Source organism: Camelus dromedarius, chromosome 5 (assembly GCF_036321535.1).
Source record: "Camelus dromedarius isolate mCamDro1 chromosome 5, mCamDro1.pat, whole genome shotgun sequence".
Taxonomy (NCBI): domain Eukaryota; kingdom Metazoa; phylum Chordata; class Mammalia; order Artiodactyla; family Camelidae; genus Camelus; species Camelus dromedarius.
This window is the reverse complement of record NC_087440.1, coordinates 65633253-65651342: the sequence shown is the minus strand read 5'-3', so window position 1 is coordinate 65651342 and position 18090 is coordinate 65633253. Positions and strand designations below refer to the sequence as shown.

General features: G+C 37.2%; 1 protein-coding gene across 3 annotated transcripts in view; it reads right to left on the bottom strand.

Annotated features, from left to right (window-relative positions):
• EXD2 (exonuclease 3'-5' domain containing 2) overlaps window positions 1-18090 on the bottom strand; it is a 71639-nt gene that overhangs the window by 33544 nt on the left and 20005 nt on the right. The window contains exons 1-2 of one of the 3 annotated variants that reach the window (XM_031453928.2): window positions 15715-15862; window positions 827-1230 (exon numbers count right to left, since the gene is read on the bottom strand). In XM_031453928.2, coding sequence (XP_031309788.1) covers window positions 827-1183 — 357 coding nt within the window. In that variant the 5' untranslated portion in view covers window positions 1184-1230; window positions 15715-15862. Of the gene's footprint in view, window positions 1-826; window positions 1231-15714; window positions 15863-18090 lie in introns of those variants that run through there. The other 2 variants (XM_010976596.3, XM_031453929.2) reach the window with 2 other exon arrangements.

Genomic DNA, 18090 nt, shown 5'->3' with positions numbered 1-18090 from the left:
CAAGGAGATTAAAGTTCACTCTGTGAATCAGAATGATAGAAGAATAGGTGTACCATATCCTCATCACAACTATGTGACAACACTCCCAAAGGAACAGCTATTAGAAAAATTAATCAGATGTTTAAGACCAACTCAAAAGCTAGTTGCTAACTTCATAGCCTTGGGCAAGTAACTTAAACTTTTTTATGGTTTCCTAGCTGTAAAGTGAAGATAATAGTATCTTCCTACAGAGAATTATTGTCAAAATTAAATGAGATAATGCAAAAAAAAAAAAAAAACCCACAAAACCGAGCATAGTACCTGGCATGGAGTAAATAATGTCTTACATTTTAACTATTATCTTTTAAAATTCTAATTCATGTAATAATTCCCCTTAAATAGACTTCCTTAACTATCTTCTCCTTATGAAAACACTACTGAAAATATTAACAGTAGCTAATATTTAATGAGAACTCACTATATGTTAAAATTGTGCTGAAGCCTATATAGGGATCATCTATTTGAATCCTTAAAAAAGCCCTGGGTGGTGGATTCTATTACATTCCTATTACAGATAAGTATGCTGAGGCTCAAAGAGGTTAAGTAGCTTGTCCAAGACAAGTTCACAGAATGATAAGTGGTGAAAAGGAACTCATACATGTCTGACTCCAGAATCCATGACGATAAGCACTCCCCTATCCCGAGAAGAGAAGCCGTTTCTCCTTCTGCTCACATTTATTTACAAGTAAGTTGAGAACAAGCTAATTTTCCTTTATTCTTATTCTCTATTTGACTAGCTGGAAGAACGGAAAAGACTGATTTGTTTTATTTTTGCTTTTTAACTTACCCACTCACAGTCGATTCCAAGGACTGGGAAATCCTCTAACTCATTCCTAAGCAAGGGCTCGATTTGATCCCACTCTGCCTCCTGAGACACAGTCACCACCTTTGCTTGGAGGATCCTCTCCTCCCAGGAGGCTCTGGGGGCACTGGAGCGCGACTGCTCCTCTTCTGGGGCGGGCAGCTCTCTCCTGCCTGGCACTTTCTGCGGCGGAGACGGCGGCGGCGGCGGCGGCGGCGGCTGCTCCCGGGTCCCACGGTTCGTTTTACTCCTCCGGCGCTGGATGCCTTTCCACAGGACAAACCCCCCGACAGCCACCCCAAGAAGGGTGGTCACTGTCAAAGCCACTAAATGTTTAGACATCTTCAACTTTTCTGCTATTTAGGAAAGCATATCACTAATCCCACAATCTGCAAAACAAATGGTAACAATACATTTACATACAGAATTTAAAGCTATGTGAAAACAAGTTTTCCCCGAAAAAGTTCTAATTACAATCCATGTGCCCACAAATTTAAAAAATTGTTACAAATTTCCACTTGACACAATGATATTTAAAATTTTTTTCCCTTTTGTACATCCTGTACTCCATCTCCATTCTCACCCGAGAAACATCCCCTTCCCGCCCTCTACTAGTTGTCCGGGGCTCTCTTAATCCTATAAAATCATATCAATCAAAACAGAATAAACTAGACTCTCACTTCCACTTGCTGATGTACTGTGAGTAAATTTTAGTTAACATACATGCCTCAGGCTGTTGGCACTTTAAACCCTCAATCTCCAACAGTCAAATGGAAACTTCTGCTCTTAAGTTAAAAAAAAAAATTCTTATCATCAGCAAGTTGGTGGGAAGTTTTTTTTCTTTTCTTTTTTTTTCTTTTTTTCACTTTTCTAGAAGGTATGGGTGGTAGGGGATGGAACAAACAGGCTTGAGTAAACATGGATTTTTCTGTTCCTCCAGAAGTCTCAGTAGTTCTTCATAGAAACAGAGTCAGTTATTGAGGGTATGCTAGAGCAGTACAAAAGGAAAGACGGCGTTAGAAAAGAAAAAGAAAAGAACAGGACTTAGAGAGAGACCCAAGATGTTTAGAAAGAGGTTGCAAATTGAAATGTCCACAGGGTCAAAACAGGATAACATAAGTAAGTGAAGCAAGCCAAGTGCAAGAGAAAACTGACACAGACATCCTATTAAATACGTAGGAACTGTCTTCCTCTATCACAAAATACCCTCTTTCCCATTTTTCTTCTGTGAAATAAAATTCATATTTTATGGCAAGTCAAGAAAAGATTAAACAAAAAAATTTCTCTGCCCTTTGGCCTCTCTCCCCAACTGTGCATTGCATGTCTCCATTATGCATCAACTAAACCTTCCCCATCAGCAGAAATACATGCTCAACCCTAAAGAGCAATGTTCTAGCATCAACAAGACAACTCTTTAAAGATAACATTCCTTCTTGATCTCATAAGGAAACACATGGTGCTTACATCTGGATTATGTAAACTGTCAATAATACATCATTTGCTGTACAGCCCTTGACTTCCAAACAGTGGAACAGTTCTCAGAGCTTCCTGACATGCTCTTCCCAGGTTGTAATCCTCAAAATTTAGCTCTTATAAAATTTTCCATTTCTTTCTTAGATCGATTGATTACTTTTTTTCACTGATACTTACAATGTGGTTTTTTCCCCATCTATCTCCTGTTTTTGACAGAAAAATACGTATATACTACTATTTCTGTACTATTTTAAAAACAACAGTAAAAATGTAACAGTAAATTGAAAATGAATGGAAATAGTACTGGCCTTGGCCTCAATAATGGAGAGAAAACATGAGACAGCAACCATTCAACACAAGCTGTTGATCCTGTTTGGGAAGAAGGCCCAGTGTGGTCAGATTATCTTGATTATTCAAGAGAAGTCAAATATCTGAATTTTTGTAAAACATCACCATTTTTAAGTGCCAGCAACAAATTCACAGTTTTTGAAACAGTGTGCCAGCCAAATAAAAATATTTTGGGCTCTGCACTACCCAGATCGTAAAGATGATCAAAGAGCTTGGGAGAAGAATGGATGCACAGGGCAAGAAGTTAGAAGTTTTTAATAAAGAGTTAGAAAATATAAAGAATAACCAAACAGAGATGAAAAATGCAATAACTAAAATGAAAAATACACTAGAAGGAATCAGTAATAAACTAAATGACACAGAGGAATGAATCAGTGACCTGGAGACAGAATAGTGGAAATCACTGCCACTGAATAGAAAAAAAAAAAAAGAATAAAAAGAAATGAGGACAATTTAAGAGACCTTTGGGACAACATCAAGTGCACTAATATTCACACTATAGGAGTCCCAGAAGAAGGGAAAGAGAAAGGGCCTAAGAAAATATTTGAAGACATAATAGCTGAAAACTTCCCTAGCCTGGGAAAGGAAAGAGTCACACAAGCCCAGGAAGTGCAGAGAGTCCCATACAGGATCAACCTCAAGAGGAACACACCAAGACACATTATAATTAAAACACATTGTAATTAAAACAAAGAGAGGATATTAAAAGCAGCAAGAGAAAAGCAACAAATAACACATAATGGAACTCCCATAAGGCTATCAGCTTATCTTTCAGCAGAAATTCTACAGGCCAGAAAGAAGTGATATTATATATTCAAAGTGATGAAAGAGGAAAAACTACAACCAAGAATACTCTACCCATCAAGGGTCTCCTTCAGATTTGACGGAGAAATCAAAAGCTTTACAGACAACCAAAAGCTAAAAGAATTCAGCTCTGTCAAACCAGCTTTACAACAAATGTTAAACTTCTCTAGGTAGAAAAAGAAAAGGCCACACTGGAAACAAGAACATTTTGAAATGAAAAAGCTCACTGGTAAAGGCAAACATACAATGAAGGCAGAATATCAGCCACATGCAAAGCTAGTAGGGAGGTTAAAGGACAACAGTAGCAAAATCATCTATCTCTACAATAAGCAGTTAAGGGATACACAGAACAATTAGATGTAAAATACGATATCAAAAGCAGTAATCATGACGGGAGAAGAGTACAAATGCAGTGTTTTTAAAATGCATTTGAAATTAAGAGATCAGCAACTTAAAACAATCATGTATGTATGCAGACTGCTATACCCAAACCTCATGGTAACTGCAAATCAAATATCTATAATAGACACATACATACATACACACACACACACACTCACACACACACACACACAGGAATATAAACACACACTAAATATAGCCATCAAATCACAGAGAAGAGAGCAAAAGAAAAAGGGCTGGGGGGAAGGCCTACAAAAACAAATCCAAAACAATTAATAAAATGGCAATAAGAACATACATATTGATAATTACCTTACATATAAATGGACTAAATGCTTCAACCAAAAGACACAGACTGGCTGAATGGATACAAAAAAGAAACAAGACCAGTTTATTTGCTCACTTCAGATCTAGAGACACAAACATTGAAACTGAGAGGATGGGAAAAGGTATTCTGTGCAAGTGGAAATCAAAGGAAAGTTGGAGTAGCAATACTTATATGAAGCAAAACAGACTTTAAAATAAAAACTGTACAAGAGACAATAAAGGACACTACATAATGCTCAAGGGATCAATCCAAGAAGATGTAACAATTGTAAATGTATGTGCACCCAACTTAGGAGCACCTCAATGTATACAGCAACTGTTAACATAAAGGGAAAAATTGACTATAACAAAATAATAGTAGAGGACTTTAATACCCCATTTACATCAATGGACAGATTATTCAGATATAAAATCAGTAAGGAAACACTTGTCTTCAAGGACACATTAGACCAGATGGACTTAATTTATTATATAGAAAGCATTCCATCTGAAAGCAGCAGAATATACATTCTTTTCAAGTGCACATGGAACATTCTCCAGGATAAATCACATGCTAGGCCACAGAACCAGCCCCAGTAAATTTAAGAAAATTAAAGTCATAACAAGTACCTTTCCTAACCAAAACATTATGAAACCAGTAATCAATTACATGGAAAAAAAATACAAGTTAAATAAGTCAGACAAAAAAGGACAAATACTGTATGATATCATTTACATGGTGGAATCTAAAAAAATACAACAACAACAACAACAACAAATACAACAAACTAGTGAGTATAACAAAAAAGAAGCAGACTCACAGATCTAGAAAATAAGTGAGTGCTTACCAGTGGGAAAGGGAAGGGGGAAGGGCAAAATGGGTGAGGGAGAAAGGGGGTTATCATGAGATTATATGAAATCATGTGCACGAAACTTCTGAAAATTGTAAAACACTATCAAATGTAAAGAGTCATTCATTCAATAATAATTTTTAAAAGAGTATGAGCAGGATCCCTCATGAGAGGACAGACCCTCAAACCTGCACTCTGGACTGATACAGGGCCCGAGTTCACATTACCCTCACAAAAGGAAACCCTCAGCCAAGAAACTCAATTTAAAATGCTTAGAATTGGTGAGTTCTGTTGGAATCAGACGAAGTTGATCATAAAACTGTTTCACCACACAGTGGTATATTTCTACCAAGCAGGAAACATGCAGGACTCCCACCGAAGATCAGTCCCTAGAAGAATGCTCATAAACAAATCAAAACAAAACCAAAGCCCCTAAAGCCAATAAAAATAGTTCACAGAGCCAGCAAACAAAAATATCCATGCCTAAGATCTGAAAGGGACTTTAACACTCAGGGAAATTAAGGAAAATAAAATTTAAAACAGAAACAGGAACAGGAGACAACAAAAAGTAGAATTTCTAGACGTGAAAAATATTTGTTAAAAATTTTTAAAAACTTAATACTCAATAGACAGGTTAAACAGTAGATCAGATATATACAGAGAGAGACCGTTACTGACTTGAGGATAAATCTGAGGATGTCACCCAGAACGCAGCACAGAGATAAAGGGGTAGAAAATATGAGTAGAGACATGGAGGATGGATTGAGAAACTCAATTTCCAGATAATGAACATTTGGAAAATGAAGGAGGTCTGATTTGGTACAGCCCTCTGAGTCCCAAACTGGATAAATTAAATCTATCCACAAAAAGACTTGAAAAAGAATATTCATAACAGCTTTATTCATAACTGCCCCAAATTGGAAACAGCCCAAGTGGTACATCCACACAATGGAATGCTAATCAGCAATAAAAAAAGATGAATCACTCACACATACAACATGGATGAATCTCAAATTACCTTATACCAAGTGAAAGAAGCCAGACACAAAAGAGATATTGTATAGCTCTATTTCTATAAAGTACTAGAACAGCTAAAACTAATCTATGGTAGAAAAAAAATCTGAACAATAGTTGCCTCTGGGAGAGGTGAGTACAGGGAAGAGACATTTAAGCTGAGCTCTGAACGACAAAAAGGAGCCAGTCATGCCAAATTCTAAGGAAGAGCATTTCAGGCATGAGGGAAATTTCTGGAATTGTGGTAAAGTTCAATTCTTGATGGAGGTTTGGGTTACACAGGTGTATGCAAATGTCAAGATTCAAGGATATTTCTGATTTTTCTCCTGTTAGCCACACTGATGAAGGAAATGACTGCTGGTTCATTCATTGTCTATCTTTCCCACTAGAATTTAAACCCCATGAAAAGAAGGAACTTTACTAGCTCCTTCATCACTTAACTGGCTTCTTCATTTATATATAAATATTCTCAACAATAAGCACAGAGTTGATAAAAATAAGTATTTATTTAATGGATAAAACTCAATTCAAGGTATTATATGTTAACATTTTATGATAAATGTTTCTAATTCAGTCATCAAATTACAAAAATCTATTTATTCATACGAAACAAAATTTTTTTTTTCCCTTATTGAGCCTTGATGCTATAAAGAAGCAGTATGGTTTAATACTGACCCAGGCATGAGAAAAATCAAATCTGCTATAGACTGAATGTCTGGGCTCATGCAGGCACCTCTTGGCTGTGTGGCCCACTGTTGCCTATAGCAGCGTACCTATTCAACTTTTCTAAACTCTTAAAAAAAAAAATAGACTGAATGTCTGCTTCCCTCTAAAATTCATGCGGAAACCCTAACCTCTAATGTGATGGTATTAGGAAGTGGGACCTTTGGGAGGTAATTAGGTTCACATGAGGTCAAGAGGGTGGCGCTCTCATGAATGAGATTAGTGCTCTTAAAAAGTCACGAGAGAGCTTGCTTCTCTCTGATCTCTGCCACATGAGGATACAATAAGAAATTGCTGGCAGTCTGCAGCCTGGAATAGAGTTCTCATCAGGACCCAGCCATGCTAGCAATCTGATCTCAGACTTCCCAGCCTCCAGAACCAGGAGAAATTAATTTCTGCTGCCCATAAGCCACTCAGTCTGTGGCTCTATTACAGCAGCCTGAATAGACTAGCACACCTCACTAAGGACTTGCTCTGGGATCCAAAGTTTTCAGTGCCTCATCATCTCCAGTGACTGAAAGGATCTGCCATTCTTTTTTAAAAATCATATAAAATAATTGAACACCAAACTGGTAACAGTGTTACTGAAGGGTAGTAGGTTTTTTTTTTAATTGAAGTACAGTCAATCACAGTGTATCAATTTCTGGTGTACAGCACAATGTCCCAGTCTTTCACAAATATACATATATTCCTTTTCATATTTTTTTATTAAAGGTTTATTACAAGATATTGAGCATAGTTCCCTGTGCTTTACAAAAGAAACTTTTTTAAAAAATCTATTTTTATATACAGTGGCTAACATTTGCAAATATCAAGCTCCCAAATTTATCCCCTCCCACCCTCTTTCCCCAGTAACCATAAGATTGCTACTAAGTCTGAGTCTGTTTCTGAAGGGTAGTAGGGTTATAAATAGTTTTGATTTTTCAAATTCTATCTGAGTATGTATATATTCATAATTAGAAATTATAAGTTTTAGTGGTGCTTTTTAGAGACAGGTAATATCCCACTTAACACAAGACATATGATCACATTCCTGAAATAAATCGCATTTTAATGAATTGAACAAATATGTTGAAACGTTCAGAGTGGCATAAGGTAGAGGATAACAATATGAGCCTTAGAGTCAAATATCCTCGGTTCAAATCCAGCCTCTGCCACTTGCTAGCCATATACATTTGGGCAATTTACTGAACTTCTCTAACCCTCGGTTTCCTCATCGGTAAAATGGGAAAGATACCACATTTTTGTTTTGTTTTGATTTGTTTATGAGCATTCTTCTAGGGACTGATCTTCCATGGGAGTCCTGCATGTTTTCTGCCTGGGAGACCTAAGTCAGATGATCAAAATATTTCACTTAGCATATTGGCTTGCACATTAGGGTTCAATAAATGTTAGCTATGACTACTATTGGGGTTTTATACACCATAGAACTGCTATTAAAGGAAATCAAAGAATTGTAGAGTAGAATTTAGGAGTCAAATTCAGCTCCCACACAATTCAAGATTTCTTGCCACGGTAATCCTGACAGATCATGACCCAGTCTCTACCTGAATACTTCTGGGAATAGAGGTCACTCCCTTAAGAGGCAGTTTTTATTGAAAAGTCCTTGCATTCTGTAAAAGCTCCCTACCATAGAAATTGCTCTATTTGATGCTCATTCTGGCCTCTGAAAAGACGGAAGTGTTTATTCCCTCCTGAGATCTTGTGAACATGTGAATACAGCTCTTTTGACTCCCCTTAGGACATTCTACTTAACCCAACCAGTCTTCCTGTGTGACCTAGTTTATAGACATTCATCATTGTGGCTAGATCCTTCTGAACGGCTCCAAACTTATCAATGTATCTCTTAAAATGTGGCACACAGGTCTGTGTTCCATACTTGACACACGGTCTAATTGGCATCGACTACATAGGTTCTATCACTTCCCAGTGTCAGGACCCTATATTTTACCAATGTTATATGAAATGATATGTTTTTTTAATAGTAGAACCACACTGATAAGTCATATAAAGTTTGTGGTAAATCAGAACTCACTGAAATCAAATTGAGTTCCCCATTTTATATATTTGTAATTTATATTTTGCAGTTAAGTCCAGAATTTTACATTTCTTTCTTCTGCATTTCATTTGTTTTTGTTTTAAACTTTTTTAATGGAGGTACTGGGGATCGAACCCAGGACCTTGTACATGCTAAACACACACTCTACTACTGAGCTATACACTCTCCCCCTCCTCTTGTTTATTTTAGCCAAACACTTCATCCTTTGAGACCAGTTTGCATCTTGACTGTGCCTTCCCTCCCAACTTAAACATGTTTTTGTATAAAAAAGTGAGTTTCTATTTTCAAAGAAAATAACATCTTCTAGCATGTGTTCTTATTAATTGATTTTTCAAATTTATTTTTGCATTTCACACTATCTCCACATTTCATAATACTAAAGTGAGGTTACATTAAAGTAGAAACGTTTTTTAAAAACAGTATTACTGATTTGCTTCCACTGAGAAGGACTCCCTCAGACCTGCAGTTCCCAGGCATAGAGTCTGGTTCCTGATTTATTCTTTCTCATGTGTGAAAAAGGAAGGCCTCACAGGGAAATTGAAGGAGTACATGAGGTACCTCCACATGAGGGAATTCTTGGCAATATTCAAAATACTTAATTTAATTCATTTTTATATGGAGAAATTTTATGTGAGTTTTTTCCAGCAGAGAGATTCACTCAGCAAACATTATGTTGCAGTTTCAATAAACCAGACATTGTACTAGACTCTGGGTAAAAAGGGTGAAAAGGCACAATCTGCTTTCAAAAATGCAGAATTCAGAAAAGGAGAAATACATGTACTGAACAAGCTGCAATCCAGTGAGATAATACCAGTAACAGAAGCACACACAAGTACAGGAATGGCAAAGGGGGAAGGGGGGTTATTAACAGAAACACTCGCTCAGAGAGATGACCTCCGAGATAGATGCTGGCATTAAAAAATGAGCAAACTTTCTCCAGGTGCACAAGGCAGAGAAAGGGCCCTCTAGGCAAAGGGAACAGCACATACAAGGATACGAAAGGCCCAAAGTGGTACAAATGAAAAAGTTCAAGCAAATTTAAGATGCACTGTAAGTGTAAAATACCGAATTTTGAAGATTTACTCATTAAAAAATGTAAAAATATCTTACTGGTAATTTCCTTCATTGATCTAATTACAGTGAACTTTTAAAATTGTAATAAAATAGAAATAACACAAAATTTATCATTTTAACCATTTTTAAGTGTACCAGTGGCATAACTGCATTTACAATGTTGTGCAACCATCACCACTACCCATTTCTAGAACTACTTCATCATCTCAAACAAATTCTGTACCTGTTGTACAATAACTTCCCATTTCTTCCGCCCCCAGCCCCTGGTAAGCTCTATTACACTTCCTATCTCTATGAATTCCATATTGATTTTTTATATCTTACGTTGAAATAATACTTTGGATATACTGGGTTAAATAAAAACATGTTAAAATTAAGTTCACCTGTTTCTTTTTATATTTTTAATGTGGCTACTAGAAATCGTTAAACTATTTATGTGGCTCACATTATATTTCTACTGGACAACAGTCTGCTACAGCATAGCACACAGAGTAATAGAGAGGGATGATGCTGGAAGATACAGGTCAAGTCATGAGGAGCCTTATATTATCCTGTAAGGTAAAACCATATAGGTAGTGGCGAGCCAATAACAGACTTACGGGGGAGTGACAGGCGCAGACTCATATTTCAAAGAACACCATGGTGGCAGTGTGGCGCTACACTGGAGAGGGGCTAGGCTAGAGGCTGGGGGACCCGTTAGAAGTCTCACAATAGTAGAGCCAAGAGGGGAAGAAGATTCCAATCAGGGCAGAAGAAGGCAGAATGGAAAAGAACCACAGTTCCTAACAGAACAGCGGCACCAGAATCACTTGGATAAGTAAACAAGTCACAAGTGTTACAACTTATAATTTTGAAAGTTCAATGAATATAAAATTAATAGCTTTCCAGGGGGTGGGAAGGGATTTTAAAATGTAGAATAGATTATACTGTATAGCACAGGGAAATATATACAAGATCTTGTGGTAGCTCACAGCGGAAAAAAAAATATGACAAAGAATATATGTATGTTCATGTATAACTGAAAAATTGTGCTCTACACTGGAATTTGACACCACATTGTAAAATGACTATAACTCAATAAAAAAAATTTTTAAAAATCAAATAAAACAATGCATATAAAACACACACACACAAAAATCATTTAAGTATAAAAGAATCTGAAAAAGTATATATATGTATAACTGAATCACTTTGCTGTACACCTGAAACTAACACATTGTAAATCAACCATACTTCAATAAATTTTTTTAATTAAAAAAAATAAAAAATAAACACCAAACAAAAAAAAAATTAGCTTTCCAAACCCATTATAAAAATATGAAGAAAATTTCATTCATAATAGCAACATACACCTTTTTAAAACTACAAACCACATGCTTTAAAACAACAACCACATGTACACACATACAAACCTAGGTATAAACTCAATAAGAAATGTGCAAGATCAATAGAGAAGAAAAATAGAAAACTTCGTCAAAGATATAGAAGAAGACTGGAAGAGCAGAGACAGCAGCTGTCACTCACAGAGCACGGAGCACGTGCTAGGTGCTTGACATGATACTCATGTATATCATGTATAATTACTCACTTACTCCTCTCAACGACCCTCTACAGAAGGTACTATAATGACCCTATTTTCCTTTAATAAAGGAGAAAAGGTCTTATAGAAGTACTCAAAATAATGTGTAGTAAATTAAATGCAAACACTTTTTTAAAAACTTTCTTGAAAATGAACTATCAAGAAAGTGAAAAAGACAACCCACAGGATAGAAGAAAATATTTGTGAATCATATATCTGGTAAGTGCATGTATATAGAATATATGAAAAAACTCTTACAACGCATTAATAAAAAGACAAATAAACCAATTAAAAACAAGCAAGGATCTGAATAGACATTTCTTCAAAGAAGATATACAAGTGGACAATAAGCACATGAAAAAATGCTCAATATCATTAGCTGTTAGGGAAATGCAAATCAAAACCACAGTGAGATAGCACTTCCTACCCACGAGGATGGCTCTAATTAAAGAGACAGATGATAAGTGCTGGCAATAAATAATATGAAGAAATCAGAACTCTCACACACTGTTGCTGGGAACATAAAATGGAGCAGCTGCTTTGGCAAATAATCTGGCAGTTCCTCAAATAATCAAACATAGAGTTGCCATATGACCCAGCAACTCTGCTCCTAGGTATATATCCAAGAGGAATAAAAACACATGTCCACACAAAAGTTCACAAGAGCATTATTCACAATAGCCCAAAGGTAGAAACAACCCAAATATCCATCAGCTGATGAATGGATAAATAAAATGTAGTACATCCATAATGTTATGGGTTGAATTGTATCACCCCAAAAGATATTTTGAAGTCCTGTGGTACCCCTGGTACTTGTGAACGTGACCTTATTTGGAAATAGGCCTTTGCACACCTAATCAAGTTAAAATGAGGTCATGCTGGAGAAGAACAGGCCTTCAATCCAATATAACTGGTGTCCTTACATGACTGGGAGAAGAGACATGGAGACAGACTCGCACAGAGAGAGTTATGATCTGAAGATAGACACTCTGGGAAGAAGGCCATGTGAAGACAGAGGCAGAAGTTGGAGTTACACAGTTGCAAGCCAAGGAATGCCAAGGAATGCCAAGGATTGCTGGCAAACATCAGAAGCTAGAAAGAGGCAAGAAAGGATTCTCCCATAGAGCTGTTAGAGAGCACAGCCCTGCTGACACCTCGATTTTGGACTTGACAATCTCTAGGACTGTGAGAGAATACATTTGTTATTTTAAGCCACTGCAGTTTGTGTTACTTTGATACTGTAGTTGTAGCAAACAAATATATCATAGGATGGAATTTTCTTCAGCAATCAAAAGGAATGAACATTTACCCCATGTATCATGGGGAACTTTCACTTCAAAATCTTTCTAAGCAAAGTGTGAACAGGAGTTTTACTCCCTTTGTACAATATTCTGAGAAACACAAATATAGGACAATGTGTTCCTGTTTCAAAAAAAAAAAAAGGAATGAGTACTGATTCATGCTACAACATGGATGAACCTTGAAAATATTATGCTAAGTGAAAGAAGTCAACCATAAAATACCACGAATTGTACGATTCCATTTACATGAAATATTCAGATCTGTAACAGCAGAAAGATTAGTGGTTGTCTAGGACTGCGGTATTGGGGAATAGGATGGAGAGTGACTGCTAAGAGGTACAGAGTTTCTTTCAGGGATGATAAAAATGTTCTAAAATTAGATTGAGGTGATGGCTGCATAACTGTGAATATACTAAAAATCACTAAAGTGTACTCATTAAACAATGAATTGTGTGAATTACATCTAAATAAAGCCACTCAAAAAAAAAAACCAAAAAAACTACTTGGCAAGCTGATTCTAAAGTTAATCTGGAAAAGAAATTGTAAGATTACCCCCAAAACACTCATTAAATAATGAGTATGTGAGCTTATAAAGTATACAACTTCCAGTAAAATTACAGTAATCATGAAGGACAATTTACCCTATTAGATATGTTGTGGTATTGGTCCAGCAAAATAGAAATTAGGACATTGAACAGAAGGCAGTCCAGAAACAGACACTGTGTGGGTGAGAAATTAGTACATGATAAATGCAGCATTTTAGATTAATGGGTCAAGAATGGACTGAATATTCAGAGTGACATTGTTTGGAAAACAATAGTTATGCACACACCATTCTCTCACATATACACGCACATACACACACACAGAGGAATTAGAGAAAAACTAACACGTAAGAACTAACAGGAGAAAACATACTCATAAAAGAAAATTCTGCCTCAGAGTAGAACAGGGTTTTTAAATCTCAGCATTACCGACATTTTAGGCCAGAAAAATTCTGCTTTGTAGGGGCTGTCCTGTGCATTGCAGGATGTTTGGTAGCATCCGTGGCTACAGCCCACTAGATGACAACCAAAAACTGTCTCCTAACATTGCTTAATGACTCCTAGAAAGCAAAATACCTCCCATGTGAGAACCACAGTGGTAGGGAATGACAGTCACAAAATACAAAATACACATAGTAAAAGATTGATACATTTAAACATAAAATTTACAACTGGTTCAACAAAGATGCCACATGGTTAAAAGATAAGTAACAACTTTAAAATGCTCTACATTGGGAATAAATATTTCAAATATATATAAATGACAAGAGATTAATATCCTGAATATATAAAAAACTACCATATATAAAAAGACAACCCGATAAAATAAGAGACATTTCTCAAAAGAGAAAATACAAATAGCTGACGATCATGAAAAGATGCTCAATCTCACTAATAACTAGGGAAATACAAATTAAAACACCAAATTACAATCATTTTCCACCCACCAGATTGGCAAAAGTAAAACATGATGGATACCATCAAATGTTTAAAAGAGTTGGAGAATTAAGTATTATTATATACTGTTGGTGGGAGGTTTGGCATTAAATGTCCCCTCCTTCCTACCCAGCAATTCCACCTCCAGGTTTCTATCCTTGAGAAATGCTCTGTGCCACAACCTAACAGTGAAAAACTGTATGGAATCTCACATACTATGAAGTCTTAATATACTCTGGAGTTTACAGAGCAAGTAAAAAGAATATGGTAGACGTTTACATATTGACAAAGAAAAAGTTCCAAGACCCACTTTTAGGCATAAAAAGTGCAGTTGTTGAAGGGGTACAATATACTCCATTTGTAAAATACACATTTGTAAAAGTTTAACACAAAATCTTACTTATATGTATATACACGTGTCAATAAATGTAAAGAAAAAGAAATAGAAAAAAACCACCCCAAACTGGTAACAGTTTTTACTTTGGGGCAACAGATTAAACAAGAAAAGATGAAGATGGGAAGAGATAAGTCAAAAAAGGCCTATTTTGTTTAAATTTCTTCTATGATCATATGCATGGAGAACAACTAAAATAAATATAGAAGAATAAATACATTTTTCAAAACAAGTCCAACTTGACCAAAATTAGTAATTCCTTCCTCCTACTAAACCTCTTTTCTCTCTCACTTCGCAACTTTAATATTATCAAAACCGTTCGGTCCAGTTCCTTCTGTCCTTGTAATGCAACTTTAAAAATACAGTATAAATATTTTAGTGTTTTCAGGGAGTGGGTTTCTAAGGTAGTTTGCGCCCATTCGTATATCAAAGGCTTATAAAGATTTGGGTTTGCTTATCTTTTTAACGAACAGGTATCAATTTTGGAATAAATAATCATTAAGGTTTTAGTTTTGATCTATTCCAGTGATGCGAAAAGAGAAAGCGGTGTCTCTCGGCAGGGCCCAGAGCAGCAGGTGTGGTCTGGGAGGAGAAGGGTGGTAACAATGGCGACGGGGAAGGTCCCAACGAATCGAGGGCACAGAACTGTATCTGCGGACGCGTGGAATACATAGCGCCCAGGGAGTTGCCAGAGGCTGCCCGCGGTGCTTCCTTTCTAGCTAATTGGGTCAAGAAGCCATGAGGTAGGTACTCCGCAGGAGGAGGTTCGGGGAGGCGGCCAGCGAAGGGCGTGGGGGCCCGCTGACCGCGGTGAGATCCCTCGTTGGGCACCTGGGTGCTGAGCCGCCCCCGCCGCGGGCGAGGTGGGAGAGGAGACCGCGCCAGGGGCGGGGAGAGGGGCAGGGCCAAGTGCCTCGGGGACAGCGAGGTCCCCGCTATCAGTCGCCCCCGCAGACGGTGACAACATCAGCTCCATGAGCCCTCTCTGGATCCGCACTGGAAATGCCCTCCGCCGCTCGCACAAGCCTGAAGAAAGGCCTCCCGGGGCCCTGATCCCCACTTACCTGTGGCCCGGGACCCGACCCGAACACCTGCGGCACCTCACGCTGAGGAACTGGAACCTCTGTGGCCACCTGCACGCACCCACCCGGATCCACTAGGACCGAAACCACTTCCGGTCCTGTGACTGGCTGAGGCCATAACCCCAGCTAGGGTGTACAAATGGGCGACGCCATCTTGTACGGAAGCAGCTGGGGCAGCTGTTGCCTCCCCAGTTTTCTCCACTGCTGAACAAAGGATCTGTTAAAATGGGAAAGGGCTAACATCTCTTCTGAAAAGTAGTGTTTATGTTTTTGTTTCTGGGTGATATTTTTGTTTGTTTTGGTTTTGATTTTAAAGAAGGAAGCCTCTGGAACTCTCATAAATGCTGTATGGAACATCTGTCCTTACAAATTAGCCCCAGTGGTGTTTCTCTACGGCATTAATTTGCTTAACTGTTAAATGCTGAAGGTAAATAGAAGAGACACTTGCTTAAATAATGTATTCCGCGTTCCAGTGCATTTTATCCTATAGCGTTATAATAATTTATGCCATCATTTATAACAATAACCACAGTATCTTCCATTTATATTTAAAATATTTCAACCAGTCTTTTTCATCAACAATTATATGTGAGGCAGCTAATGTGTGGTATGTGCTGTTGCTTTGTCATAGCATGTGTAAAATAGAAGGAGAAATGAGATGTGCATAAACAATATAAGATATAATGATAGCTGCCATTCAGTGACTATGTGCTCACAGCATGCGAGGAACTTTACAAACGTTTTACATATTTTATCTCATTTAATCCTCATAACATTATGAGGCAGTACTATTATTAGTGACATTTTACATAAAATTTAAGAAGGTTAAATAAATTTCTCAAGGTAACTCAGCAAGTAACAATTGCTGCTGGGAATCAAACCTCAGTATGTCTGATTGCAAAGCTTGTTGCCTTCATCCTATATATTGTATTGTCTCCAGCACAGGAAGAAAGGTTATAGATTTCATTAGATAATTACCCGTAAGGGGAAAATTTCTGGCTGATACAAAGAATTAACCCCCCGCATTTTAATCTGCTCCATCCTGAAATACCATAAATAAATAAATAAATAAATAAATAAATAAATAAATAAATAAATAGTAAGGAGGAAATGCAAATTAAAATCACAATGAGATACCATTACACACCCACCAGAAAGGCTAAATGAAAAAGACAGAAAATGCCCAGTACTGGCAAGACTGCAGAGCAACCAGAACTCAAATAGGCTGCTGAAGGGAACATAAGTTGATACAATCACTTTGTTCAATTATTTGGCAGTATCAACTAAAGTGGAATATATGCATAGCCTTTGTCCCAATAATTTCACTTCTATGTATATACCCAAAAGAAATGTGTACATACGTGCACTAAAAGGACATGCACAAAAAAAGCACATACCCATACCCTGTAATAGCCCTAAACTGAAAAGTACCGAAATATCCATGCTGTTAGAAGTCAATGTAATGATTATTCTCGGTGGAGTAATGACTCTGGAAGAGAACATGGGGAGCCTCATGAAGGGTTAATAATGTTCTGTTTCTTAGTCTGAGTACTGATTTACATGTGTGCTCCAGTTGCATATTTATGGGCACTTTTCTGAATGCATATATACTTCAATAAAAAGTGGAGTTTTTTAGGTGAAAGTGAAGGACTGAAATGTTTATAAACCCAAAAAAGAAAAAGAACAGGATAGGAGATAATAGCAGACAAACAAATATCAATATAATTTTAGAGATAGAAATTAGATTAGAATGGAAGGATATATATCATTTGAGGGATCTCATAGCACACTGTCTAGGTCTATAAGCAATCATCCAACATTTAAGGCCCAATCAACAAGCCCCATTTGTGCACAGAGAATTTCCAATCAGCTTTTTAGTACCTCACTCTTTGCCTTGGTCCCTCTGGATTATAACAAAATACCACTGACTGAGTGGCTTATAAACAACAGAAATTCATTTTTCATATTTCCAGAGGCTGAAAAGTTATGATCAAGGTGCTGACAAGTTTATTGTCTGGTGGGTGCCAACTTCCATGGTCTTGTCACTGTGTCCTCACTTGGCCAAAGGGATAGGGAGCTCTCTTGGGCCTCTTTTATAAGGCACTAATCCCACTCATGAGGGCTCCAACCTCATGACATAATCACTTCCCAAAGGCCCTCCCTCCTGATACCATTATATTGGGGGTTAGTTTTCAATGTATGAATTTTGAGGAGACACAAAACATTCATTCTATAGCACTCTTAAAAAAGAAAAGACATCCAAGAATCACCAGTCATTGCAGGAGTCTCCAACACCATTAATTAGCATTTTCTAATGAACATGTATAGAACACTGTAACCAAATTTTGAGAACACACA